The sequence below is a fragment of the Salmo salar genome, chromosome 10, assembly GCF_965601325.2.
Source record: "Salmo salar chromosome 10, fSalSal1, whole genome shotgun sequence".
Classification (NCBI taxonomy): Eukaryota; Metazoa; Chordata; class Actinopteri; order Salmoniformes; family Salmonidae; genus Salmo; species Salmo salar.
In genome coordinates, this window is record NC_138300.1 from 109,066,408 (window position 1) to 109,093,979 (window position 27,572).

The window sequence follows — 27,572 nt, forward strand, 5'->3', positions numbered from 1 at the left end:
TGCCAAGATAAAGCCAAGCAGTGCGACAAAAACAACAGTTACACATAAACAAACGTACAGTCAATAACACAGAAGAAAATAAAAATGGAAAAATCTATGTACAGTGTGTGCAAACGTAGAAGAGTAGGGAGGTAGGCAATAAATAGGCCCTAGAGGCAAAAATAATTAAAATGTAGCATTACACTGGAGTGATAGATGTGCAGATGATGATGTGCAAGTAGAGATACTGGGGTGCAAAAGAGCAAGAGGGTAAACGGATGGCACTGTGATAGACTACGTCCAGTTTGCTGAGTAGTGTTTTAGGCTATTTTGTAAATGCCTTGATCACACCTACAGCATCATTGCACAAAATGGTACGCAGCACCATCTGGATATGTGTGCAACAAAAGTTTAACATTCACCTTCTGCTACCATTTCTGTCAAGCAGTCTAGGCATACAGTTTGATGCATACGTTCGATAAATACAACACATGCACCACATAGAACTCACTGCAACTGCCTCTGTAACGCAATGGTGCAAGGTAAATGCAGCGTTTCATTGGAAAAGAATGTACTTCTGGTGTACCAAAATGCAATGACACTGTCAGTGTGTTCGAGGAGTAACATATTAAAGCTTCTGTTTGACAAAGCAGCCACACAGCAAAGTGAATCTAGATATGATCAATGAGCTATGTATGATAAGCACATTTCAAGAGGGGGCCAATGGCCCTAGGGGCCTCTGTGAGTACCTACTAGTGAGTTATGGATCCCATACATTTGAAATATGGAAACATATTGTAAAAATAAATCATCAAATAACTATCAAAGAACATTTGATTGTGTAAAAAAGTGTTGTTTTCGTTGAATTTTCCCACGGAATCATAGACTGATCGTATGTTCCTTGACTACATGCGTCTGAAAAAAGGATTAGACCTACATCCCCATCTACAGGACAAACAGTGCTATTGCAAATCCACCATATATACGGTCTATATATGGTCACGCTTCCGGCACAGCATAGGCAACTCTGTCAACTTCGCGCTCTCTGCATTTCATGCTAAATAAAGAAAGTTTTTTAAAAATATGAGAAATGTGCTGCTTCCAAAATGTATATTTACTTAGCCAGTGATATGCTATTGCGTTTTAACCATATAAATCCATAATAGTAGTCCTAGGGCCAATAATGAATGTATGGTGATAGTGTGAACAAAATAATAGGTCAATTCTAGTGTTAAAAATGTAACATCCAAAGACAATATACTTAAGGTAAGAACATGTGCTGATTAAGGGACATTTTTTATTATCATCACCATCAATGGAAGCAGCAGCAACAATAGAATCAGAATCCTCATTTTCCAATAATCATTTAGATAATACAATACATTCTGGATCCCAATACTTTGGCTTTATACTTACCATAGATCCCGTTAAAAATACCATGATTCTTTTTCCGGTTTCTTTTTTCCCTTCTGAGTTTCCAAATAAAACAGCTGTGCTTTGTGTGCGTCAGCGTCCTTCTTGCATGCTGCTGGTACAAGTATGTCTGGTCCTACCACGAGGATGATGCAGGTTGCAGCGCTTACTTTTTGTTTGTGTTTAGTGAATGGAATCTCGAGCCCGAAGACCATCCCGGACACCTCGATAACTGGTGTTAGTTTCGAGGACCATTTGAATGGAGGTCATGCGACTCTAAACGAAATGTTCCGAGAGGTGGAGATGTTGATGGAGGACACGCAGCACGTACTGGAGGAGGCTGTGGATCAGGTAAATGTTCCATTCTGCTATATGTAATAATACACTATAATTCAATAGACTATTTACAACTATCCTTTAATTATTTTTAATAGCAGACTATTTACAATACGTTTTTAATTACAGGAAAACTTTTGACGTTGTGGCCATGGGTAGAGCCAGGCTGTGTGTTTTTATTATACCTGATTAATAGCCTGTAGCCTGCTTTCCTTGTAGTCTACCACACACACACACACACACATCAGTTGTTGGTAAATATTAATGTTCTGTATGTCTGTCTTGTACTTTAAGTGCTATTTAATAAATGAAAGGATTTAAATTGTATGTTGCATATGCATGGTATATCATAGAACCAGATATATGAACTGTGTAACAAACAAGATGTGCTCACAATTGTAATGTTTATCACTTTTTCTCATAGATGGTCAATGAGAGTGCCAAATCATTGCTTAATATACTGGATTTGCTTCCAAACTACCACAATGAGACCAGTACATATAGGGACAACAGGAACCACACTGTTTACATAGCGGAGAGGATTGACAAGGTAGGTGCACTAACAAACAGGGTGAGGGAATGATGCAAGATCATGTGCGGATGCATGTCACAAGTCATCAACATGTACATTTTATCTGGATGTTTTATATTCTAGAGGGAGATCAGACACAATGGTTGGTTCTTTTGGCATTAAATGTTTAGGTTTTCTGACAAGGAAAGTATCCGGTTTCTCTTCTAGGAAATGGACAACAGAACAGGGGGGACTCACTTCCAGACCCATATCGAGATCAATGGCCAATGGAACGAAGTTGATCATGTGAGTTTGTATTAGATATATTTTTTGATTTGTTAGGTGCTGAAAAAAGGATCGCAGGGAGTTTAATGCAAACCAGTTTGAGGTAAGAGGTGTTTCAGTTTCCAAGTCTGAAAACAGCTGGGTACTGATCATCAGATCAATCCCATGACCGTTATTGTATTCAGACAAGGATGTTTGTATATGTTGAATAATAGCCAGATGGAATGAGGTGAGACCATAGCAGGGTGTGACAGTTGAAGAAACCGAATCAGTCACATGATGACTACACAGATGTGATCTCTCTGTCTCACACTCCATAACCTCGTCCCCACGCTAGAGGCAGTGTATGGTAATTAAAACCTTAGGTGTTTCAATATTTTCTCTGGGAATTTTTAGGTCAAAGTTATCTCCTGAATATGCTGGAATTGAAGTGCAATTGATCCCAAACCTGATGATATGTATTGTTTGGATACTATGTGATATAGCTAAGTAAGTTTATTGAGGTGGAGCATCAAGACAATAATTAAGTCAATTGCTATTCCTCTAAAACAAATGGAAAAGCCTGTTGAATAACTTAAACCTAGCTCTTCTACCATTGCCTATTTTCCTCTGCTCTTTTATTAACCTTTTCCTCATCTAACAGCTGATTATGCAAGGAAGGAGGGAACTGGGTACAGCCATTTTGTTTTGAGACTGAAACAATGTATCCTGTTGCCCCAGTTTCAAACCAGTGTTCTTTTCCAAGTCATTTCTGAGCTACTCCAGGAAAACTAAAAAGACAGAACGCTTTACAACGTTGTGAATAGATTGTCTGTCTTTTATAATTAATGAGATCATAGTGTATTTTAAAGAGGTGGCCATATACTTTACACTTTTTAAAAACATGAGAACACCAATATTAAGCCATTATTCCACAGGCTGTTGCAACATTGGAGATTTTATGGTAGTGTTTTGATCTTTTTCCTTTCCTGGCATCATTACAGAATGTGGTTGAATTAATAGACATGAAGAAAAATGCATGGAAACAGCCTGCTGGAAACCTCAAATGACTTGCACTTGAGTCATTTTACGTTTTAGAAACTTGTGTCTACTTAATTTTGCTGCTGTGTGGGCTGCTCCACAGAGATGCGTTTGGTTAAATATTTAGTGGGGGGGAAAATGTTCTGCTTTGGGAAAAATGAAGCGCAGCCCTATGCACAGTATGATGCCTCAACAGCTGTGATTTATCAACAGAATTACAGGGTATTAAGGTTGGTGAGCAGCATGTCTCCTCCAGTCCCCCAACACTGAGTTATCCCGTCTGGCCAACTGGGAAGCCTTTTTTGTACTGAAGCTTTTGCAGAGATATTCTTATGTTTTAATGTCACGAGCACAAGTACAGTGAAATGCCTTCATTGCAAACTCCAAACTCAACAATGCAGTAATCCATCACAAAAAAATTACAGAAGGTAGAACAAAAACACACAAGAAATAAGAACATAATAAAGCAAGAAGCTATATCCTAGATATGCATTGTTACTTCATGTGAGCTAAGGGGTTGGCTGAGATGGATTTGAGTGGTACGCAGTGAAGGAAATTCTTACTGTTGATGGTTGCCAGACTGCTGTTAGTGACACAACCCGCATCTGTCTAGACTAGTCCAGGCTGCCATGGAGATGGAAGGCGGGGATGTGTGTTTGATCCTGCCTGTTATTTGATACAGTACATGTCTTTGTGGTTCAATGGAGTGTAAAAGAGATTGAAACAAAAACGCATCATAATACACTGTGTATGCTCACATCTTGACTTCCCACAATGGAAGTAATTAGGTAATGATGAACACCACACACAGCCAATGTTATGAAATAATAAATGGTTCAGGTTTACTCATGGCAAGTGAATCGGATACTGTTTGTGTAGTGAAATGCTGTATTCTCATGTTGCTAGGTGTGGGAGAAGACCGTGTTAGGCATATCCACAGACCCGTCAGGTCTCCATTCTCAGTAGCCAAGTGCTCAAGGCTGACAGACTTTGGGAGCTCTCTGACAAAGTATGTTGTTTTTGTAAGCTGGCTGAGTTTCCCCGACTCCACATAGCATGAAGAGATAAAGTTAATCACGAGGTTTAGATGACTGATTTTGGCAGAAGCTGTTTCCTCAGGCTGATGGAGGGCCAGTGTTCAGGTCAGTTGTTCAGTCTAACAAGAATACCATTTTAACTGGAATTTCCTGATTTTTAGCCATCAATCGATCTGTACTCAATGTAAAGGTCTATGCACATCCCTTATGAGCAAAGCATTTGTGTGAAAACAAACATTGCAGAAATTGGACAGGCTAATAAAACAGGGAATATGGGTGTACCTCTGTGGGAGGGGGGTTGGATGGTGTGTTGTGTGGATGCTGGTTGGTCCTGTCTGAATGTGTTTTCTCTTACCAGGAATGTATGCTTGATGAAGATTGTGGTAAGAACAGTTACTGCCTATATGAGATAGTAAGCTCCAAGTGCCTCCCCTGCAAAGATGTTGATATGGTGAGTCTTTTTTTGGGAGAAACATCTTATTTTCATCCCAATCCTGAGTCAAAATTCAGCCTTACATTGAGTTGAGAAATGGAAACAAAAGGGATGTAAACAAATGCCATGTACCCAAGTTGTGTACTTATGATGATACTCCAGATCTTGTGAAGTTCTAGATCAGGGATGGGCATCTTTGATGGGGGTGGGGGCCACAAAAAATCATAACTACTCATGAGGGTCCGCAGTGGCTTGTGGGTCTGCATACCCACATCAATACACTCCAATTGGTCTGCGGGCCGTCCCTGGTTTAGATTATGTCTCTGATTCCCAGCTTGTTCCAATCACAAAAAATGACTATTACTAATGTATATATATATTTTTTTTTTAGACCTGCACAAAGGATGAAGAGTGTTGTTCAGACCAGACCTGTGTGTGGGGACAGTGCACTAAGAATGCCACCAAGGGCAATGCAGGCAGCATCTGTCAGTACCAGAGTGACTGTAAGCCAAAACACTGCTGTGCCGTTCTCAAAGGTATATGGTCAAACGCACATACAGTGCCCAAAAACCTATCGATTGAATTAACTGTTCAAGGTATTGTTTGGTTTGTTAAAGTATTTTGTTACTTACTGGTCCTCTTTCTCTTTTTTTCTCTCCTGTACCCATGATTCTAAATGAACCTTTTCATTGGTATCACTGGTGCGCCCATCTTTAAAGTTAGTAGTCCAAACTCTATAGAACTACCAGAAAAAAAGGCCACAGTATATTAATTCTACCTTTTTTAAAAACATTTTAAAAAAGTCCAATGAACCTGTTTTTGGTTACTACATGATTCCATATTTGTTATTTCATAGTTTTTATGTCTTCACTATTATTCTACAATGTGTTATTTATATATAATGTAGTAAATCATGTTTTTGACTACACTTGGCCTTTTTAAAGGGGCAATCTGCAGTTCAAACGATAAACTGGCCACCTTGCCCTTGTTTTGGTACAAAGCTGACGGATGGGGCTGGGGAAAAGTAACCACTCAAATGTATAGACAGAGCTATGGATGCAAGGACTGACCATCCATGAGATAAATTATAGTTTTGTCCATGCTTTGAGGCTATACAGTGTTGTGTACAATGACATTGTTTACAAACAGTGGAGTACAAGAAGCTTGTATTTTGGGCTTTGATGGGGTAAGAAAGTATAAAGGCCCAATGCAGCTGTTTTTTTATCAAATCATTTATGGGTAACGGTTAACTACCTTACTGTAATATTTTTCCATTACAATGGCCAAAAATTGCTTTTTAGATAACTATTTCTCAAGCAAGAATTTTGCTAGGACTGTCGACGTGGTCTGAAGGGGAAAACTAGCTGTTATTGGCAGAGGTTTGGAACTCTTGTTATTGGTGTATTATCCAATTTACTGCCTGGTGATATCACCAATCAAGTCAACTCCTGCCCATGAAAACCTGCTTGATTACAAGGTCTTGTCTAGATTTTATTTTAAACCAGCAACTATCAGGAAATAACACAACACAGGAAAAACTGAATTCTGACTGCACTGGGCGTTTAACTAAATTCATGAGGCATTTCTAAGTTATATTCTTTAACGGTTATATATCGTTAATTTAAAAGGCCCAAAATGGATGTACCGTCAGAGGTAATCCTGAGGTAGCTATCCAGTCCCATTTCTTCCAGTGCCATTTTAAACCATACTGGTGGCGTTACCAGGTTGTTAGCAAGAAGGGTAACATGACTGGACAAGGTATTTTAATATATATATATATATATATATATATATATTCAAACAAATGGCTAGCGGCCAATAGTCATTTAAACGGCCTGCAATATGGTTGATTTAAATTATCAAATGTGTACCGCGAATTCATGATGAAAAGAAAAAATGTAGTGTCTGCTTAAACACATGATCAGACACTCTCGTCTCCCCCTTAGCAATTGTGTGACAATTTTTTTCTTTTCTTGTGATGAGTTGTCCTGGCGGTGGAGAAAATACATTTTCCTGCAGTTCCACACCTTTTGCCATGACTTAATGCCATGTTCATATATCTGAGTGACTAACAAACTCAATGGGGGCCCCCTGCAGGTCAGAGCACCTACGCAAGTGCCCTGCCCTCACCCAGATTAATTAGCCCATGTTAGCTAACATTTTTAGATTGGTCTAGCCAGCTAGCAATCTAAAAATGTTAGCTGACATGGGCTAATTGAGTGACTGACACAACACAAGTAAAACTGCTGATGCACTACCATATTTTGAAACAAAATATATATATATATATGTTTTTTGGGGGGGGGGGGGTGGTGGGTCCCCTAGTGGCCTCTTATGTCGCTTATTTGTATCAGACAGACATGAAACACAAATGTAACAACTTTGCTTGCTCCCAACAACACATCATTTTGTCATTTAGTATATTATCTGGATGAATATTTTTCTAGGCTACCAAATCAGCATTCCAGGTGCACTGCACGGCACAGCTAAATATTTAGGAGCATATGTTACCAATACTGTTGTAAATTAGAGCCCAGCCTGTACCTACTTCATTCTTTCCTATAGGTTCATGCATTCCCCTTCCCTGTCTAATATGCTTTCTTCACCCCTTGTCCCCCTCTTACGATCCTCATCTCCTCTGCTTGGTTGCAGAGCTGCTCTTCCCAGTGTGCCAGCCCAGGCCGGATAAGGGTGAAGCGTGCAACAGCCACCCTAACTTGCTGATGGACATGTTGTCCTGGGACGTGGAGGGTCCGAGGGAATACTGCCTCTGTGCTGGCGGGCTCCACTGCCAACCCCATGGGTGAGAGCATCTCTAATCCTCATAAAACAACTGTGATTGTTGCATATGGGTCTGTCAGATGTTTCCCATACAAAAAATAAACTATTGCAATGTATTTTTACCGCTACACTATTTAGGATACATGTTATATATATTTAAAACATTTGAAATACATTCTAACATATGTAAAACATCACAAAATGTTAAATGTATTTTAATGCATTTTAAAATACTTTCAGAAATGCATTAAAGAATTGTCACATGTTATCGATATACAGTACCAGTCAAAAGTTTGGACACCTACTCATTCCAGGGGTTTTCTCTTATTTTTACTATTTTCTACATTGTAGAATAATAGTGAATACATCAACACTATGAAATAACACATATGGAATCATGTAGTAACCCAAAAAGTGTTAAACAAATCAAAATATATTTGAGATTCTTCAAGTAGCCACCCTTTGCTTTGACAGCTTTGCACACTCTAGGCATTCTCTCAACCAGCTTCATGAGGTAGTCACCTGGAATGCATTTCAATTAACAGGTGTACCTTGTACTTTAAGACATGAAGGTCAGTCAATGTGGAAAATTTCAAAGACTTTTGAAAGCAGTATGAAGAAACTGGCTCTCATGAGGACCACCACAGGAGAGTAAGACCCAGAGTTACCTCTGCTGCAGAGGATAAGTTCATTACAGTTAACTGCACCTCAGATTGCAGCCCAAATAAATGCTTCAGAGTTCAAGTAACACACATCTCAACATCAACTGTTCAGAGGAGACTGCGTAAATCAGGCCTTCCATGGTCAAATTGCTGCGAAGAAACCACTACTAAAGGACCAAAAAGAAGCGACTTGCTTGGGCCAAGAAACACAAGCAATGGACATTAAACCGGTGGAAATCCGGTTTAATGTCCAAATTTGAAATTTTTGGTTCCAACCGCTGTGTCTTTGTGAGACACTGAGTAGGTGAAAGCATGATCTCCGCATGTGTGGTTCCCACTGTGAAGCATGAAGGTGTGGGGGTGCTTTGCTGGTGACACTGTCAGTGATTTATTTAGAATTCAAGACACACTTAACCAGCATGGCTACCCCAGCATTCTGCAGCGACACGCCATCCCATCTGGTTTGCGCTAAGTCCCACTATCATTTGTTTTACAACCGGACAATGACCCAAGACACACCTCCAGGCTGTGTCAGGGCTATTTGACCAAGAAGGATGGAGTGCTGCATCAGATGACCTGGCCTCCACAATCCACAAGTTTGCAAAGCTGTCATCAAGGCAAAGGGTGGCTGCTTTGAAGAATCTCAAATATAAAACATATCGATTTGTTTAACACTTTTTTTCTTTCTTGTTACTACATGATTCCATATCTGTTATTTTAATGGTTTTGATATCTTCACTATTATTCTACAATGAAGAAAATAGTAAAAATAAAGAACCCTTGAATGAGTAGGTGTGTCCAAACTTTTGACTGGTACTGTATAGTTGTTTAAATAGATAGACCGCTGCACCACTCGGGAGGCCACTAAGGCAGTGCTAGAGGTGTTACTACAGACCCGGGTTCATTCCCGGTCTGTGCCACACAATTGGCCCAGCGTCGTCCGGGTTAGGGGAGAGTTTGGCCGGGGAGCTTAACTTGGCTCATCGCGCCCTAGCAACTCCTTGTGGCAGGCCGGGTGCCTGCAGGCTGACCTCGGTAGCCAGTTGAACAGTGTTTTCTCCAACACATTGGTGCGGCTGGCTACCTTGTTTAGGAGCGTGGTTAGGCAGGTCATGTTTAGGAGGACGCATGACTCCACTTTCGCCTCTCCCGAGCCCTTTAGGGATTTGCAGTGATGAGACAATCGAAAAAGGGGGGTAAAATACAAAAAGTAAAAAATATATAAATTAAAAACACCCTAGTGCCTGATCTCAGGCAATTTTTTTCATTATTTAATTAAGCTGGAGGCACTTACAGTGAGGGGAAAAAAGTATTTGATCCCCTGCTGATTTTGTACGTTTGCCCACTGACAAAGAAATGATCAGTCTATAATTTTAATGGTAGGTTTATTTGAACAGTGAGAGACAGAATAAAAACAAAAAAATCCAGAAAAACACATGTCAAATGTTAAAATGATTTGCATTTTAATGAGGGAAATAAGTATTTGACCCACTCTCAATTAGAAAGATTTCTGTCTCCCAGGTGTCTTTTATACAGGTAACGAGCTGAGATTAGGAGCACACTCTTAAAGGGAGTGCTCCTAATCTCAGCTTGTTATCTGTATAAAAGACACCTGTCCACAGAAGCAATCAATCAATCAGATTCCAAACTCTCCACCATGGCCAAGACCAAAGAGCTCTCCAAGGATGTTAGGGACAAGATTGTAGACCTACACAAGGCTGGAATGGGCTACAAGACCATCGCCAAGCAGCTTGGTGAGAAGGTGACAAGTTGGTGCGAATATTCGCAAATGGAAGAAACACAAAAGAACTGTCAATATCCCTCGGCCTGGGGCTCCATGCAAGATCTCACCTCGTGGAGTTGCAATGATCATGAGAACGGTGAGGAATCAGTCCAGAACTACACGGGAGGATCTTGTCAATGATCTCAAGGCAGCAGGGACCATAGTCTAGAGGTCGACCGATTAATCGGAATGGCCGATTAATTGGGGACGATTTCAAGTTTTCATAACAATCAGAAATCGGTATTTTTGGATGCCGACTTGTTTTTTGTTGTTTTTTTTAAGACCTTTATTTAACTAGGCAAGTCGGTTAAGAACACATTCTTATTTTCAATGACGGCCTAGGAACGGTGGGTTAACTGCCTTGTTCAGGGGCAGAACGACAGATTTTTACCTTGTCGGGGATTCAATCTTGCAACCTTACGGTTAACTAGTCCAACGTTCTAACCACCTGCTTTACATTGCACTCCACGAGGAGCCTGCCTGTTCTGCGAATGCAGTAAGAAGCCAAGGTAAGTTGCTAGCTAGCATTAAACTTATCTTATAAAAAACAATCAATCATAATCACTAGTTAACTACACATGGTTGATGTTACTAGTTTATCTAGCCTGTCCTGCGTTACATATAATCGCTAAGGTACACGTTCCTCCAACGTGTACCTAACCATAAACATCAATGCCTTTCTTAAAATCAATACACAAGTATAATTTTTAAACCTGCATATTTAGTTAATATTGCCTGCTAACATGAATTTCTTTTAACTAGGGAAAATGTGTCACTTCTCTTGCAACAGAGTCAGGATATATGCAGCAGTTTGGGCCACCTGGCTCGTTGCGAACTGTGAAGACTATTTCTTCCAAACAAAGACAGCCGACTTCGCCAAACGGGGGATGATTTAACAAAAGCGCATTTGCGAAAAAAGCACAATCATTGCATGACTGTACCTAACCATAAACCTCAATGCCTTTCTTAAAATCAATACACAGAAGTATATATTTTTAAACCTGCATATTTAGCTAAAAGAAATCCAGGTTAGCAGGCAATATTAACCAGGTGAAATTGTGTCACTTCTCTTGAGTTCATTGCACGCAGAGTCAGGGTATATGCAACAGTTTGGGCCGCCTGGCTCGTTGCGAACTAATTTGCCAGAATTTTACGTAACTATGACATAACATTGAAGGTTGTGCAATGTAACAGGAATATTTTGACTTATGGATGCCACCCGTTAGATAAAATACGGAACGGTTCCGTATTTCACTGAAAGAATAAACGTGATAGTTTCCGGATTCGACCATATTAATGACCTAAGGCTCGTATGTCTGTGTGTTTATAATTAAGTCTATGATTTGATAGAGCAGTCTGACTGAGCGATGGTAGGCACCAGCAGGCTCGTAAGCATTCATTCAAAAATCACTTTCGTGCGTTTTGCCAGCAGCTCTTCGCAATGCTTCAAGCATTGCGCTGTTTATGACTTCAAGCCTATCAACTCCCGAGATTAGGCTGGTGTAACCCATGTGAAATGGCTAGCTAGTTAGCGGGGTGCGCGCTAATAGCGTTTCAAACGTCACTTGCTCTGCATGGATAACGCTGCTTCAAGGGTGGCTGTTGTCGATGTGTTCCTGGTTCGAGCCCAGGTAGGAGCGAGGAGAGGGATGGAAGCGATACTGTTACACTGGCAATACTAAAGTGCCTATAAGAACATCCAATAGTCAAAGGTATATGAAATACAAATTGTATAGAGGGAAATAGTCCTATAATTCCTATAAATACAACCTAAAACTTCTTACCTGGGAATATTGAAGACTCATGTTAAAAGGAACCACCAGTTTTCATATGTTCTCATGTTCTGAGCAAGGAACTTAACCGTTAGCTTTCTTACATGGCGCATATTACACTTTGTTTTCGCATTATTTAAACCAAATTGAACACGTTTCATTATTTGAGGCTAAATAGATTTTATTGATGTATTATATTAAGTTAAAATAAGTGTTCATTCAGTATTGTTGTAATTGTTATTTTAAATTTTAAAAAAAACTGCCGATTTTAATCGGTATCGGCTTTTTTGGGTCCTCCAATTATTGGTATCAGCGTTGAAAAATCATAATCGGTCGACCTTTACTATAGTCACCAAGAAAACAATTGGTAACACACTACGCCATGAAGGACTGAAATCCTGCAGCGCCCGCAAGGTCCCCCTGCTCAAGAAAGCACATATACATGCCCGTCTGAAGTTTGCCAATGAACATCTGAATGATTCAGAGGACAACTGGGTGGAAGTGTTGTGGTCAGATGAGACCAAAATGGAGCTCTTTGGCATCAACTCGCCGTGTTTGGAGGAGGAGGAATGCTGCCTATGACCCCAAGAACACCATCCCCACCGTCAAACATGGAGGTGGAAACATTATGCTTTGGGGGTGTTTTTCTGCTAAGGGGACAGGACAACTTCACCGCATCAAAGGGACGATGGACGGGGCCATGTACCGTCAAATCTTGGGTGAGAACCTCCTTCCCTTCTCCTTCCATTGAAAATGGGTCATGGATGGGTATTCCAGCATGACAATGACCCAAAACACACAGCCAAGGCAACAAAGGAGTGTCTCAAGAAGAAGCACATTAAGGTCCTGGAGTGGCCTAGCCAGTCTCCAGACCTTAATCCCATAGAAAATCTGTGGAAGGAGCTGAAGGTTTGAGTTGCGAAACGTCAGCCTCGAAACCTTAATGACTTGGAGAAGATCTGCAAAGAGGAGTGGGACAAAATCCCTCCTGAGATGTGTGCAAACCTGGTGGCCAACTACAAGAAACGTCTGACCTCTGATTGCCAACAAGGGTTTTGCCACCAAGTACTAAGTCATGTTTTGCATTAAAATCATTAAAATGCAAATCAATTCATAACAATTTTGACGTGTTTTCCTGGAGTTTTTGTTATTCTGTCTCTCACTGTTCAAATAAACCTACCATTAAAATTATAGACTGATAATTTCGTTGTCAGTGGGCAAACGTACAAAATCAGTAGGGGATCAAATACTTTTTTTCCCTCACTGTCATATAGTTTTTGTTTTACAATTTGAGATGGGGAGGAAAAAATGTTGTATGAAGTTGAACATGTGCTGTTTTTGACAATAAAAAAAAAAAAAAAAAAATGTTTTATTCACTATGACTGATAAAATTATCACTGACTAAGTTTTGGCTTGGTGGCCCAAAAACATTTCTCCATTGATCAATATGTAAAGAGTAATTTCAGAAGCCAAATTAGGAACAACTTTGACTCATGTCATATCCATCCATTTTACAATTTAATATTGTAAGGCATTACATGAATTTCAGCAAATGTATTTACGTGACGTTATATCAAACTAGGCAAGTCGGGTTAAGAACAAATTCTTATTTACAATGACAGCCAAACCCAGACGACACTGGGCCAATTGTGCGCCGCCCTATGGGACTCCCAATCACGCCCGGATGTGATATAGCCTAGAATGGAACCAGGAACTGTAGTGATGCCTCTTGCACTGAGATGCAGTGCCTTAGACCGCTGTGCCACTCAGGAGCCATATTGAAATGTATAAAAAAAATGTATATGGGTTTTACTAACTTTAAAAACACTTTGTTTCAGACGCGGATCCCTGTGTGTGAACTAGGTGACCACCAGATACAGTGAAGAGGGACAAATGCCTCAAGATGAGACATGGTTGTGTGTCTTCTGAAAACTTCTGACTGGGCTCTAGTATCGGTCTGTCATTGTGTTAGACAATGGCCTAACCAGATGAAAATGGGGCCGACAGATGTGTTCTCAACCACATCAACTAACTAAGGAAAGCACTCATGATGTAATTGGAATAAATAAAATGTTTTCTTGTATTTACTTACCATCTATAACTACTGATATTACAGGCCAGTGATATATATATATATATATATATATATATATATATATATCACACACTAGATGGCAGCATTATACACGCATCTGATGTCCTGTTTGATGTTGAATCCTCTCTGTTCTTTAGTTGTGACTCAGACAGTGATGCTTGAGGTAGAAAGGCAACATTCTGTTGACTCTGTATGTAGGTTAACCTAGTTTAACAGTTGCATTGCACACATGCGTGCACGTCATAGGACACATTGCAATTGGGACTGGTCACATTCTGGTGCTAATTGAAACTTCTACCCAATTTCAGTATGATCAGGGCTGGAATATACAGTACCAGTCAAAAGTTAGGACACCTACTCAGTCAAGGGTTTTTCCTTTCTTCTTACTATTTTCTACATTGTAGAATAAGAGTGAATACATCAAAACTATGACATAACACATGGACTCATGTAGCAACCAAAAGTGTTATACAAAATATGAGATTTTTCAAAGTAGGCACCCTTTGCCTTGATGACAGCTTTGTACCCTTTAGGCATTATCTTAACCAGCTTCATGATATAGTCACCTGGAATGCATTTCAATTAACAGGTGTGCCTTGTTAAGTTCATTTGTGGATTTTTTTTCCTTCTTAATGCGTTTGAGACAATGGTGTTGTGACAAAGTTGGGGTGGTGTACAGAAGAGAGCCCTATTTGGTAAAAGACCAAGTCCATATTATGGCAAGAACAGCTCAAATAAGCAAAGCGAAATCATTACCATAACACAGGAAGGACAGTCAAGTTTTTTTTACATCCCTGTTAGGGAGCGTTTCTCCTTTGCAATGCCTCAGGTTTTGAGGGAAGGTGCAATTGGCATGCTGACTGCAGGAATGTCCACCAGAGCTGTTGCCAGATAATTGGATGCTAATTTCTCTACCATAAGCAGCCTCCAATGTCGTTTTAGACAATTTAGCAGTACGTCCAACCTGCATCCCAACCGTAGACCATGTGTAACCACGCCAGCCCAGGACAACCTCATCCAGCTTATTCACCTGATGGATCGTCTGAGACCAGCCACCCAGACTGCTGATGAAACTGTGCTGCTGATGAAACGACCAAAGAATTTCTGCACAAACTGTCAGAAACCATCATCGTCCTCACCAGGGTCTTGACCTGACTGCAGTAAGGCATCGTAACCGACTACAGTGGCCAAATGCTCACCTTTGATTGCCACTGGCATGCTGAAGAATTGTGCTCTTCACGGATAAATCCCGGTTTTAATTGTACCGGGCAGGTGGCAGACAGTGTGGATGGCGTCTTGTGGGCGTCGTGAATGCACAGAGATACCGTGACGAGATCCTGAGGCCCATCGTCATGCCATTCACCCACTGCCATCATCTCATGTTTCAGCATGATAATGCACGGCCCCATGTCGCAAGGATCTGTACAGAATTCCTGGAATTGTGTAGTTCTATGGCCTGCACACTCACCAGACATGTCACCCATTGAACAGGTTTGGGATGCTCTGGATTGACGTGCATAACAGCGTGCTCCAGTTCCCACCACTATCCAGCAACTTCGCACAGCAATTTGAAGAGTGACAACATTCCAAAGGCCACAATCGACAGCCTGATCAACTATATGCAAAGGAGATGTCGCACTGCATGAGGCAAATGGGGGTCACACCAGATACTGACTGGTTTTCTGATCCACGCCCCTACTTTTTTTAAAGGTATCTGTGACTAACAGATGCATATCTGTATGCCCAATCGTGAAATCCATAGATTAGGGCCTAATAAATGTATTTCAATTGACTGATTTCTTTATATGAACTGCAACTCAGGTAGCTTAGTGGTTTAGCGTGTTGGGCAAGGAACCGCAAGGTTGCTGGTTTGAATCCTTGAGCCGACTAATTGAAAAACCCTAATTTCTCCTGTAAATCGAAATTTAAAAAAATATGTAAAATCTTTGAAAATGTTGTTTATATTTTTGTTCAGTGTAATTAAAAATAAAATAAAAACAGGCCTTCATATTTGTACAAACCTAAAACGAGTAATAGATCCTGTTTACCAATGTTATGTGACTAAGTATTTAAAAATCATCCCAAAAATGCTCTGCTACAGACTTTGCAGGTAGCCAAGTGGTTAGAGTGTTGGGCTAGTTATTGAAAGGTTGCTGGATTGAAACCCCATGCTGAGAAGGTAAAAATCTGTTGTTCTGAACAAGGCAGTTAACCGACTGTTCCCTGGTAGGTCATCATTGTGAAATAAGACTTTGCCTTGTAATGTTCTAGTGGGCAGCAGCCTGCAATTGAGGCTGGATATGTCAGTACTCCAGTGGGTTAGTGAGCCTAAAACCTGGGGTGGGTGAAGTCATGGCAAAACTTGGCTTTTTCACTGCATAACAGATTATAGACAGATTACACACAGCTGTGGGACATCAGGACAAATCAACCTTTTACCACATCAGGACAAACTGCATGTGGACCTAAAACCTAATGCAAATGGAACACTCCCAGATGGGATTAGAGGTAAAATCCCAGCCCATTCGGCGTGGCTCTCGACCTGGATTTTCAAAGGCTGTGTTTACACAGGCAGCTCAATTCTAATGGGTTTACTACAGAGCAGGATCATTGAGTTAGCCAGCTAACTTGCCTTAATATTTCCTGAAATAACTTCTTATTTTTTTAGAAGGATAAGCTTGAAATGGGCATGTTCTAATTGACTTAACAACCAAAAACATCAGTGCTCACCCACCAAACGGAGTAGACATACCTCACTCAGTCTGTTAGGTAACGTTTTTGGGAAACGTGTCGTTCAGTACTAACCGTTACGCAAAGTAGCAAACGTTCAATCAAACTGAACGCACCCCAGAATTGGGCTGCCTGTGTAGACATAGGCTAAGTGCTCAGTTAATTGCAACACTTATTACTGTCACGTCCATTCTATTACAGGCTTATGCTCTAATTTTGCGCTGCAATGTAAATGCTTTCTCTGTTGGTATCAAGTAAAATATGTTTGATTGAATTGACTGATATGGAATGAAACCTCAGACGTATTTTTTATCATGATAGGCCTATGATTAAAAAAAATAAAATCATTAGAATTAAACTATACTTTATATTATGCTTTTTTATGTCAAAGAAAATGAATTTCCATAAAGCAGTTGCTAACAGTGAAATACAACAGTGTGGACTCGTTTGGTGGATGCTGACGTCACATCTCTGGCAACCAGCAACCCGTTATATTTCCTGGGGTCTATTCATTACGGCAATTCTGTTAAAACGTTTCTTAAACGGAAGCTAATGGAACGAAACGGGGAGGGATTTACCTGAATTTGTCCAATAGAAACTCTCGTTTTGCTCTGTTTGCGTCTTAAATCATAAACCGTTTCCCTAATGAATACGCCCGTTCTCCCAGCCCGCAAAAATTGAGCTGTTGCGGCACTTACAACCGGCAGATACTTCTGTTCTGATTTAACGCAGGAAAACTCAGCCTCGTCGAAATTTCAGGTATATCTGTATTTCACATGCTATGTTCTCTGATTTGGTTTTGTTGTGCACTAGAATCCGCTACATTAGCTAAATGTAACATTTTAAAATGTTCAAAGATCACTGCAAATGGCTAGCTTTTGCTAACTATAGTACGTGCGACAGACAGCATGCCACGGAAAAGACGCGCAGGAGGGAGGGGGGTAACGTTAGCTAGCAAAATTATTTCCAGAAAGTATTGTAGCTTTGTTAACACTCATGTCTATACTTTTCAGAAAGTTTGAACATTGTTCTTACTTTAGTTGTGCTGGTTTTGCTGCTAGCTATGAATTAGTGGGAATTTCTCACAACACCAGAGAAGTTGGAAGGCTAGCTAGTGGCTGGCTAGCAATCTAGCTTCGGCTCTTGTATGTGGGGTGGCACAGCCCCAAGTCGCTGTTCAATATTAAAACCCGTTATAATTCTGTACAACATTCATAGATTGCTTTGTTATCTAAGTTCATCTGGAATGACACACTTATTTGAGGTAAGCCATTTTAAAGCTTGTGTTCTGTAACTGGCAAATTGTCTGACTTTTTAATCAGGGTCACAAGATATCCAGCCTGGTCCTATGACTCACGGCAAGCCCTTTCCATTTGACATTTGTATGTAATTGCTGTGAGTAAGGCAACATTACTCACAGCTGCTGAGGTGGACTTGTCATCAGATTTCTCTAAACAACAAAGGTGGTCTTACTTACAGTAACGCATTGCTTTTGAGGTTTGTTGTCATTTCACACAACTATTACGGCCGTGATTGGGTGGCGCACACGTCCGGGTTTGGCCGGTGAAGGCACTCACTGTAAATGGAGCCGCAGCAGCCTGTCTCCATGGCTTTTGGGGAGTGTTTTCATTGAGTTCTAGACACTGTTCTCTCATACCCACCTGACGAGACAGCTTTCGTTCATTCCTTCCTCCATGAATGGGTATCCGTTTTTTCACGGTAGTGCTTTAGTGAATAGCCTACACATGTTGCTCACCAGTTACCAGGGATTTCTTGATGGCTTTTTATGTCCTTACTCTACAGTTGAAGTTTATCCTTGTGACACTTGTTTATCAAATGGTTTATAATAAGCACACACATACAGTAGGCCTATATATAATGTGAGGACAAGATGCCACTGCTTACCACAACTGCCTTGCAGCTTGGCTGGAGACAATGCTTCTGTTTGACAAGCTTGCAGCTGTCAGACTTGTCAGTGGTTTGATAGAGTAAATAATAGACTGTCTGTTGCTTTGTCCGTTGGGAACCAGTCCTGCACATTAAACAAATGTCATGGCACATCTGATCAGTGCTGTACAGTAACAGTAGACCTACAGTATATGCAAACCTGGTTTAACAGTGTGCAGATTAGCTCAAGGGCTGCATCTGGCACTATGCAGTAACAGTGTATGTTTCTGGGTTCCCAACTTCCCATTGTTCCATACCTGAGCTAAACGGCACTATAGGCCAGGCAGGGTTTCAGTTCTGAAAATTAGGTGCTGGACATTTGACCAGTAGCATTTTAATTTACCAGACATTTGAGAAAATTACTGGACCCACATGCATTGGGTAACTTGATTAGGGTTGATTAGAGCACCTATGGTGCTCAGAATGACAATCACATTTAGGTTATGGTAATGAATCTCAACTGAACATGCAAATTGAGGATGCAACGACGTGTGTCCTTACTGTGCACTTTGAACATGTTAGAATAACTGTCCACATTTACATTTTCCTCAGTCAACAAGACTAATAATGAACAGCAAAATCACTAGCTTATGCATAGGTGGCGCATGAGTGTAGTGTGGGGAGCAAATTTTCACCATTAAAAATGTACCTTTATAGTAAAGCATTCCATGCATCTTGGTTGACCGAAAGTGGTCTGTTCTTTCGACCAATTGATTGGTTGACATTTTTAAAGGTGTATTTTTCCATATAGAGATATGTTTTAATGAAATCTATATGCATTGAGCTTGAAGCGCACTGTTTTAATGAAATAAGACACATGACTCAAGAGGGAGCCAGTGAACAAGATAACCAGAAGGGGGGAAAAAACGTAACCTTACCCAACCTATCCTCCTCCCCCTCCTACTGGCTTTCTGCCATTACTCTCCTTAAGTTGCCAGTAATAGGCTACACGAGGAGTCGGCAACCTTTCTCATGTGGAATGCCAATTTATCTTACCATTTCTACCGGTCCGCGTGCCAGTTATGGTTTTCATATGCACACTTTCATTTCATTTATAATAATGTCTTCGTGTCTCAATCATTGTCATGTGGTTAATCAAAATTAACCTAAATGATACAAACCTAAACAGTAACTTCTATTGCCATTTGTCAACTATGTAAAAATAGCCTACATAAAAACATTGCAGCCTGCAGGTAGAAACTACCATGGCTATACATGGCCTGTCTGCAACAAACTTGAAACCTATTAACTTGGGTCTGACTGACGCTAGCATTAGCAAACTTGTAACATTGTATAAAATATTATGGGCCCTCAGAGTTTCCCGAATCAGGTACAGTGGTTCCACAATTAAAAGTTACGTCATACTGTGGCACACCTTGCGGGCTGCCGCAGCATTCGAAATGTGGCAATTCATTTAATTGTCGGCTATTTTTTCTGTTAATGCAAGTTAGTGCTAGTTTGACCACCAGAGGGCATCTTTGAGAAGCATTCGATAATCTTCCATATTGCAGGCACGCGGGAGACCGGGATTCAATTCCCCGACCGTGATGAAGGAGGAGGCTGTCCTTGTAAATAAGAATTTGTTCTTAACTGATTCCATATGTGTTATTTCATAGTTGTGATGTCTTCACTATTATTCTACAATGTAGAAAATAGTACAAATATAGAAAAGGCCTGGAATGAGTTGGTGTCCAAACTTTGGACTGGTACTTGCTTGATTAATATTATGGTGTTTCTATTCCATGAAAAACAATGATGGAACGGAAAATATGGCACTGTACAACCTGACGGTCGGCAGTACAGTACTTGGCTATTTAGCTAAAGAATCCCTGTGTTGTGCGGACCGGATGGGAGACCGGGGTTCAATTCAAATCAAATGTATTTATATTGCCCTTCTTACATCAGCTGATATCTCAAAGTGCTGTACAGAAACCCAGCCTAAAACCCCAAACAGCAAGCAATGCAGGTGTAGAAGCACAGTGGCTAGGAAAAACTCCCTAGAAAGGCCAAAACCTAGGAAGAAACCTAGAGAGGAACCAGGCTATGAGGGGTGGCCAGTCCTCTTCTGGCTGTGCTGGGTGGAGATTATAACAGCACATGGCCAAGATGTTCAAATGTTCATAAATGACCAGCATGGTCAAATAATAATAATCATAGTAGTTGTCGAGGGTGCAACAAGTCAGAAACTCGAGTAAGTGTCAGTTGGCTTTTTCATAGCCGATCTTTGAGAGTATCTCTACCGCTCCTGCTGTCTCTAGAGAGTTGAAAACAGCAGGTCTGGGACAGGTAGCACGTCCGGTGAACAGGTCAGGGTTCCATAGCCGCAGGCAGAACAGTTGAAACTGGAGCAGCAGCACGGCCAGGTGGACTGGGGACAGCAAGGAGTCATCATGCCAGGTAGCCCTGAGGCATGGCCCTAGGGCTCAGGTCCTCAGAGAGAGAGAGAAAGAAAGAGAGAATTAGAGAGAGCATATTTAAATTCACACAGGACACCGGATAAGACATGAGAAATACTCCAGATGTGACAGACTGACCCTAGCCCCCCGATGTAGAAGCATGGTGGCTAGGAAAAACTCCCTAGAAAGGCCAAAACCTAGGAAGAAACCTAGAGAGGAACCAAACTGATAAGGGGTGGCCAGTCCGCTTCTGGCTGTGCCGGGTGGAGATTATAACAGAACATGGACAATATGTTCCCTGACGGGGAGGAAGGAATAAGCTGTCTTTGTAAATAAGAATTTGTTCTTAACTGATTTCATAGTTGTGATGTCGTCACGATTATTCTACAATGTAGAAAATAGTAAAAAAAATATATAAAGAAAAGGCCTGGAATGAGTAGGTGTGTCCAAACTTTTGACTGGTACTTGCTTCATTTATTTGATTAATATTATGCTGTTTCTATTCCGTAAAAAATGAAAAACCCTCTGGGTAAATTCAGACCGTTTCGCTCTCGGAGCACACACTGGACGTTGGTGCTGAGGAGTAGGGTTGATTTGAGCGTTCTGGCCTTAGCTTGGGTGCTTAACTGCCGTTCTAACGTTGGCTAGCTTGCTAGCTACTTCTAGACACAAATGAGACCACTCTGACCATTTTACTCGCCCTAGCAGAGCTGGTTAGGCAGTTTTCGTGTTAACCAGAGCATTGGTGACTGTAACTGTGCTGCTGCGAACAATTTTAATTACGCATTTTTGCCTGACGTTTACTGACACAGACCATATTCAACGGTTGTTGAGCGCTTGTAAATTCATTCTGCGCTCTGGTACACTCAGACGAGAGTGCTCTGGAATCAGAGTAGATAACTTGAAAAGTCATTACTTTTATTACATTGAGTAGCAAGCCAACAAGAGGACGCGCTCTATCGACTCTGCGGCTTGAGCATGCTTTTGGTGCACAGTCGATAGCGCGCTGGACATCGGGCAAGAAGGTTGAGGGTTCGAAACCTGCTCCCTGCTTGTTTCATTTGAAGTCGTGCACAATTATCAGTTTATATTGCCCATTCATTGTCAGTTAGAGACATAGTAGTCCATTGGGACCCAAAATCATAATCAGTGCTCGAACTCCTAACCCCTTGCTCATTAGGGCAAATCTAGTCTGTGATGGGACGGGGGGGTTTTCACACCTAGCTCGGCTGTTAAACTATTCAGTCTTTACTGAAGAATAGTCTTGTTCAGCTATTAGCCCCCTCTTCAACTTGCAACAAATAGAAATCTTTTTGTCGAGAGCTAAAAAAAAAAAAAAAAATTCAATCAAAAACAATTGTTCTGAAAGCAAAAACGAGGCATCAAAGTAAAAAAAAAAAAAAGTGCAATCAAATATTTTGTAATAGAGCGCAAAACTGCATTTTGTTCCCCAAAAATATTTTGAGAACAAAAAATGTATTTGAAAACAACTCCAATTTTATTTAGCTGTCAACCACCCTCGATTTTTGTCCATGTTTTGAGTATCAGTTTGGCTACAACCAATACTGCTCAGCCTTTCTTTCCGACACGAAGGAAGTCATAGTGGACACCTACGAAGGACTGTGTGACGATGGCATCTCAGGTAAGCAGCACTGGGCGTTCTTCCGTCCAACTTCTAACGTTACATAGCTAGCAGTTAGCTCCTACGATTCAGTGTCGGTTCATAACATTCTACTATATTACATGCATACCGTAGAATGATAAATCATGCAATTATTATTCTCAAGCTAACCAAAAACATTTAGCTACGAACGCCTGTTTTTGCTATTTTCAGTTGAATTCATCTAACTTTATTTCATGGCATAAGCAGGCCATGTCCTATTTGTTTCATAGTCGATATATATATAATCATAACGGTTAGCTTTTTTACAGAAGGATGAAAGAACACTGTCTGTCAGGGAATGCTATTCTGATATGTTAGATGAAGAGTTAGACCAGAAAGTCAGGGCCATTAAGGCAAGGATGCCCCATGTGGGCTTTAGAATTCTCTAATACTTCCTTTGACCAATGGGCCATCGTGTACAATGGTGAAGAGTTAGGGAGTCTTTGCAGCGTGTAGATGGTGCAGGTATCATTGCCAGAATGATCCAGCTTCGTTGCGTTGCTCGGCAAAAATACTCTGGTCCTGCTCCCCTGTCTCTCGTCCACATTGATACAAATCATAAATTGATACGGTACTAAGATGTATAATGTCTCCATCAAATCTAATAAGTTATTTTAACTTTTTTATTCTTACTTATTCGTAGATACATTTTCAATTATGTATGAAATTGGAGTTCTTCATCAACTGGTAATACATAAATAATGAAGCAGGTTAATAGGTTAAACATTTCACTTTTAATTCTAATGCTTTTTTTTCAAGATACAACATTGTCATCTTTGGCGGTATAGATGGATTTTCAAGGAAGGTAAGTATATTATTTTGTATGCATATTGCATATTTCCCATCACCTAATGAACAACCACAATACCAGTCTGGTGTTTTCTGTGCTGTATTGATGTATCCTGAAAATGACATCTGTTGCTTTAGATTGAACGGTCATATCTGTTATTTTCATATTTACAAAAATAAGCTATATTATTTACTTTGAGTGTGAGCTGATCAATGTGTCTAAAATGTAAATATTGCCAGATGTACAGTCGTGGCCAAAAGTTGAGAATGACACGAATATTAATTTTCACAAAGTCTGCTGCCTCAGTTTGTATGATGGCAATTTGCATATACTTCAGAATGTTATGAAGAGTGATCAGATGATTGCAATTAATTGCAAAGTCCCTCTTTGCCATGCAAATGACCTGACTCCCCCAAAAAACATTTCTACTGCATTTCAGCCCTGCCACAAAAGCACCAGCTGACATGTCAGTGATTTCTCTCGTTAACACAGGTGTGAGTGTTGACGGGGACAAGGCTGGAGATCACTCTGTCATGCTGATTGAGTTCGAATAACAGACTGGAAGCTTCAAAAGGAGGGTGGTGCTTGGAATCATTGTTCTTCCTCGGTCAACCATGGTTACCTGCAAGGAAACACGTGCCGTCATCATTGCTTTGCACAAAAAGGGCTTCACAGGCAAGGATATTGCTGCCAGTAAGATTGCACCTAAATCAAACATTTATCGGATCATCAAGAACTTCAAGGAGAGCGGTTAAATTGTTGTGAAGAAGGCTTCAGGACGCCCAAGGAAGTCCAGCAAGCGCCAGGACCGTCTCCTAAAGTTGATTCAGCTGCGGGATCGGGCACCCACCAGTACAGAGCTTGCTCAGGAATGGCAGCAGGCAGGTGTGAGTGCATCTGCACACACAGTGAGGCGAAGACTTTTGGAGGATGGCATGGTGTCAAGAAGGGCAGCAAAAAAGCCACTTCTCTCCAGGAAAAACATCAGGGACAGACTGATATTCTGCAAAAGGTACAGGGATTGGACTGCTGAGGACTGGGATAAAGTAATTTTCTCTGATGAATCCCCTTTCCGATTGTTTGGGGCATCCGGAAAAAAGCTTGTCCGGAGAAGACAAGGTGAGCGCTACCATCAGTCCTGTGTCATGCCAACAGTAAAGCATCCTGAGACCATTCATGTGTGGGGTTGCTTCTCAGCCAAGGGAGTGGGCTCACTCACAATTTTTCCTAAGAACACAGCCATGAATAAAGAATGGTACCAACACATCCTCCGAGAGCAACTTCTCCCAACCATCCAGGAACAGTTTGGTGACGAACAATGCCTTTTCCAGCATTGTGGAGCACCTTGCCATAAGGCAAAAGTGATAACTAAGTGGCTTAGGGAACAAAACATCGATATTTTGGGTCCATGGCCAGGAAACTCCCCTGACCTTAATCCCATTTGAGAACTTGTGGTCAATCCTCAAGCGGCGGGTGGACAAACAAAACCCCACAAATTCTGACAAACTCCAAGCATTGATTATGCAAGAATGGGCTGCCATCAGTCAGGATGTGGCCCAGAAGTTAATTGACAGCATGCCAGGGCGGATGGCAGAGGTCTTGAAAAAGAAGGGTCAACCCTGCAAATATTGACTCTTTGCATCAACTTCATGTAATTGTCAATAAAAGCCTTTAACACTTATGAAATGCTTGTAATTATACTTCAGTATTCCATAGTAACATCTGACAAAAATATCTAAAGACACTGAAGCAGCAGACTGTGAAAATTAATATTTGTGTCATTCTCAACTTTTGGCCACGACTGTATGTTCACTGTGCGAGGAACAGGCCGTGGAAGCTTTATTGCTGGCAAAAGTGTCCATAAGCAGAGGTAATTAAACTGTTCAGTTTTTTTTCTCTCTTCCTCTCTGCCTGTCTTGTTGTACATGGAACCTGTCTCACTTGCATTAATTAAAAAACCCTTAAGATGTCAGCTGCTTATTTTAAGATTTACACATAAACACAGATTGGTTCTTTTGTGCATTCCAGATTCAGCAGGTGGGGGACCTGCTTTATCAGGGGGATAATCTGGAAACACTGACAATGGGGTCATTGTTCCTGACATCCCACTGCCTACTGAGAATCTTGCTGTGCTGCAACGTCAAGTGAACTCCACCACTGACTCCTCATCTTTTGGTCAGCACATATGCATGCTCTTCGATTAGTAGTTAGTATAGCTACTAGTATAGTATTAGTAGTTAGTTAGATTATAGTTAGTCTCCAGCCTTTTTAGGTGCAGTCCTCCCACACTATGTAGGATAATGGCAAACATTTGTATTTTTGGAGGAGGGTGAAAGGATAGCAAGCCCAGCTGTCAGAAGTGAGAGAGTAGGCTATTCTGGCTAGAGCAGGTTTTTGCCTTAGCACTACACAGTTGATTCAAATGATCAAGTCATCACCAAGCTTCAAGTGGTATTCATTTGTGACGCTATCTTTTATGTCATCCTGCTATTGTCACATGCTACACATGTATCTATCCAATGCTATCATGATTTGTTATAAGGGATATTATACAGGAAGTATTATTAAAGCAATGCTTGACATTGAAATACAGATTGAGATCTAGTAGTCCCAGAGTTAATGATCCAAGGTCAGTTTTGCATTTCACCTCCTGATGATTATGATGACTGACCGTGTTAGCATGATTAAGCTGTTTTTTATTCTCTGTCCGTCTCATCTGCAGGTATGTTTTGATGTGAGAGAGGAAGCACTCCTGTTATTGCTACCTCACCCGCTTTTAAGATTATCTTCAGGCCGACTGGGAGCCCAAGGCTGGTTAGGAGACACCGCAAGAGACACTATATAATTGTGATGAACTAGGAGAATATTAGGGTAGCACTGTAATTCAATAATCATATGCTGTCTTCCCTCCTCCTCTGTTTTACCTCTTTCCTTTTCTGTCTTCTACACATCTCTCCCCACCTCTTTCTGACACCATATGTGCATTGAAGTACAGATTGAACTTGTATTTATAATATTACAATTATACTATTTATAATGCATGTATTTATAACACCTGGATAGTGAACTTTCAATAAAGCGTTTCACATTCTCCACTGGTTGAAATTATCTCATTGGAATAATACACCTATCCTGTGTCCTCAGATTAATGCAGATGAAGGGAGTTGGATATGCATAGGTGTATATATGAATTACAAATCAGCCTTTACTTAAATCATGTTTCTAGTCTATTGCATAGTTACAATGTGTAATCATTGATGTCCAGGAGCAGGAGTGGTAAACACTGTTCAAGTGTATAATTGTAATACATTCAGCATCATTCAAAGAATAGTTTGATACACTTAGTATTGGACGTGACTGAAAAAGAACGTCTCAGATTCATACCTGAACCACACCTTTATTTACCAAGGAAGAGTACATGATCAGTGAATATATTCAATGTACAGGCTACAATGTGGGGATCTCATGCGTGGTAATAACTACAGTACATGTATATAGGACTTGCATCCTTGGCACAATAAAGTTATTATATTCTACTCAATCCATAGGCTTCATTAATGCCATACCGACTTGAAGTCGAATTCTGTCATACTGTTCAGGTCTGTGCCCAAACAATTTGAGCTTCTACTTTTAAAAATCCTCCTTTCCAGAAATAAGTCTCATCATTGCCGCTTGTTATAGACCCCCCCCTCAGCCCCCAGCTGTGCCCTGGACACCATATGTGAATTGATTGCCCCCCCCCCCCATCTATCTTCAGAGTTCGTACTGTTAGGTGACCTAAACTGGGATATGCTTAACACCCCGGCCGTCCTACAATCTAAGCCAGATGCCCTCAATCTCACACAAATGATCAAGGAACCTACCAGGTACAACCCTAAATCCATAACCATGGGCACCCTCATAGATATCCTGACCAACTTGTCCTCTAAATACACTACT

The 27,572-nt window shown here is 40.8% G+C and overlaps 2 protein-coding genes across 3 annotated transcripts in view; both read left to right on the plus strand.

Moving 5' to 3' along the window:
- Nucleotides 1-1,463: 1,463 nt before the first annotated feature.
- dkk3b (dickkopf WNT signaling pathway inhibitor 3b) lies at nucleotides 1,464-14,095 on the plus strand. Its single transcript, XM_014125475.3, has 7 exons — nucleotides 1,464-1,743; nucleotides 2,153-2,278; nucleotides 2,468-2,545; nucleotides 4,940-5,032; nucleotides 5,406-5,550; nucleotides 7,667-7,817; nucleotides 13,851-14,095. The coding sequence occupies exons 1-7, from the start codon at nucleotides 1,519-1,521 to the stop codon at nucleotides 13,873-13,875; spliced, it is 843 nt and encodes a 280-aa protein (XP_013980950.1). The 5' UTR covers nucleotides 1,464-1,518; the 3' UTR covers nucleotides 13,876-14,095.
- Nucleotides 14,096-17,462: 3,367 nt separating this feature from the next.
- Nucleotides 17,463-27,572, plus strand: part of LOC106561480 (fatty acyl-CoA reductase 1) — a 42,708-nt gene continuing 32,598 nt past the window's right edge. For both annotated transcript variants that reach the window (XM_014125476.3, XM_082957366.1), the window contains exon 1: nucleotides 17,463-17,596. The gene's annotated coding sequence lies outside the window, so the exon portion shown is untranslated. The remainder of the gene's footprint in view (nucleotides 17,597-27,572) is intronic.

Excerpts from the sequence above, each read along its gene's own strand:
- dkk3b (XM_014125475.3), top strand. The coding sequence starts at position 1,519 with ATGTCTGGTCCTACCACGAGGATGATGCAGGTTGCAGCGCTTACTTTT. Across the intron at positions 5,551-7,666 it reads CTGCTGTGCCGTTCTCAAAG|AGCTGCTCTTCCCAGTGTGC; the intron begins GTATATGGTCAA and ends GCTTGGTTGCAG. Across the intron at positions 7,818-13,850 it reads CTCCACTGCCAACCCCATGG|ACGCGGATCCCTGTGTGTGA; the intron begins GTGAGAGCATCT and ends ACTTTGTTTCAG.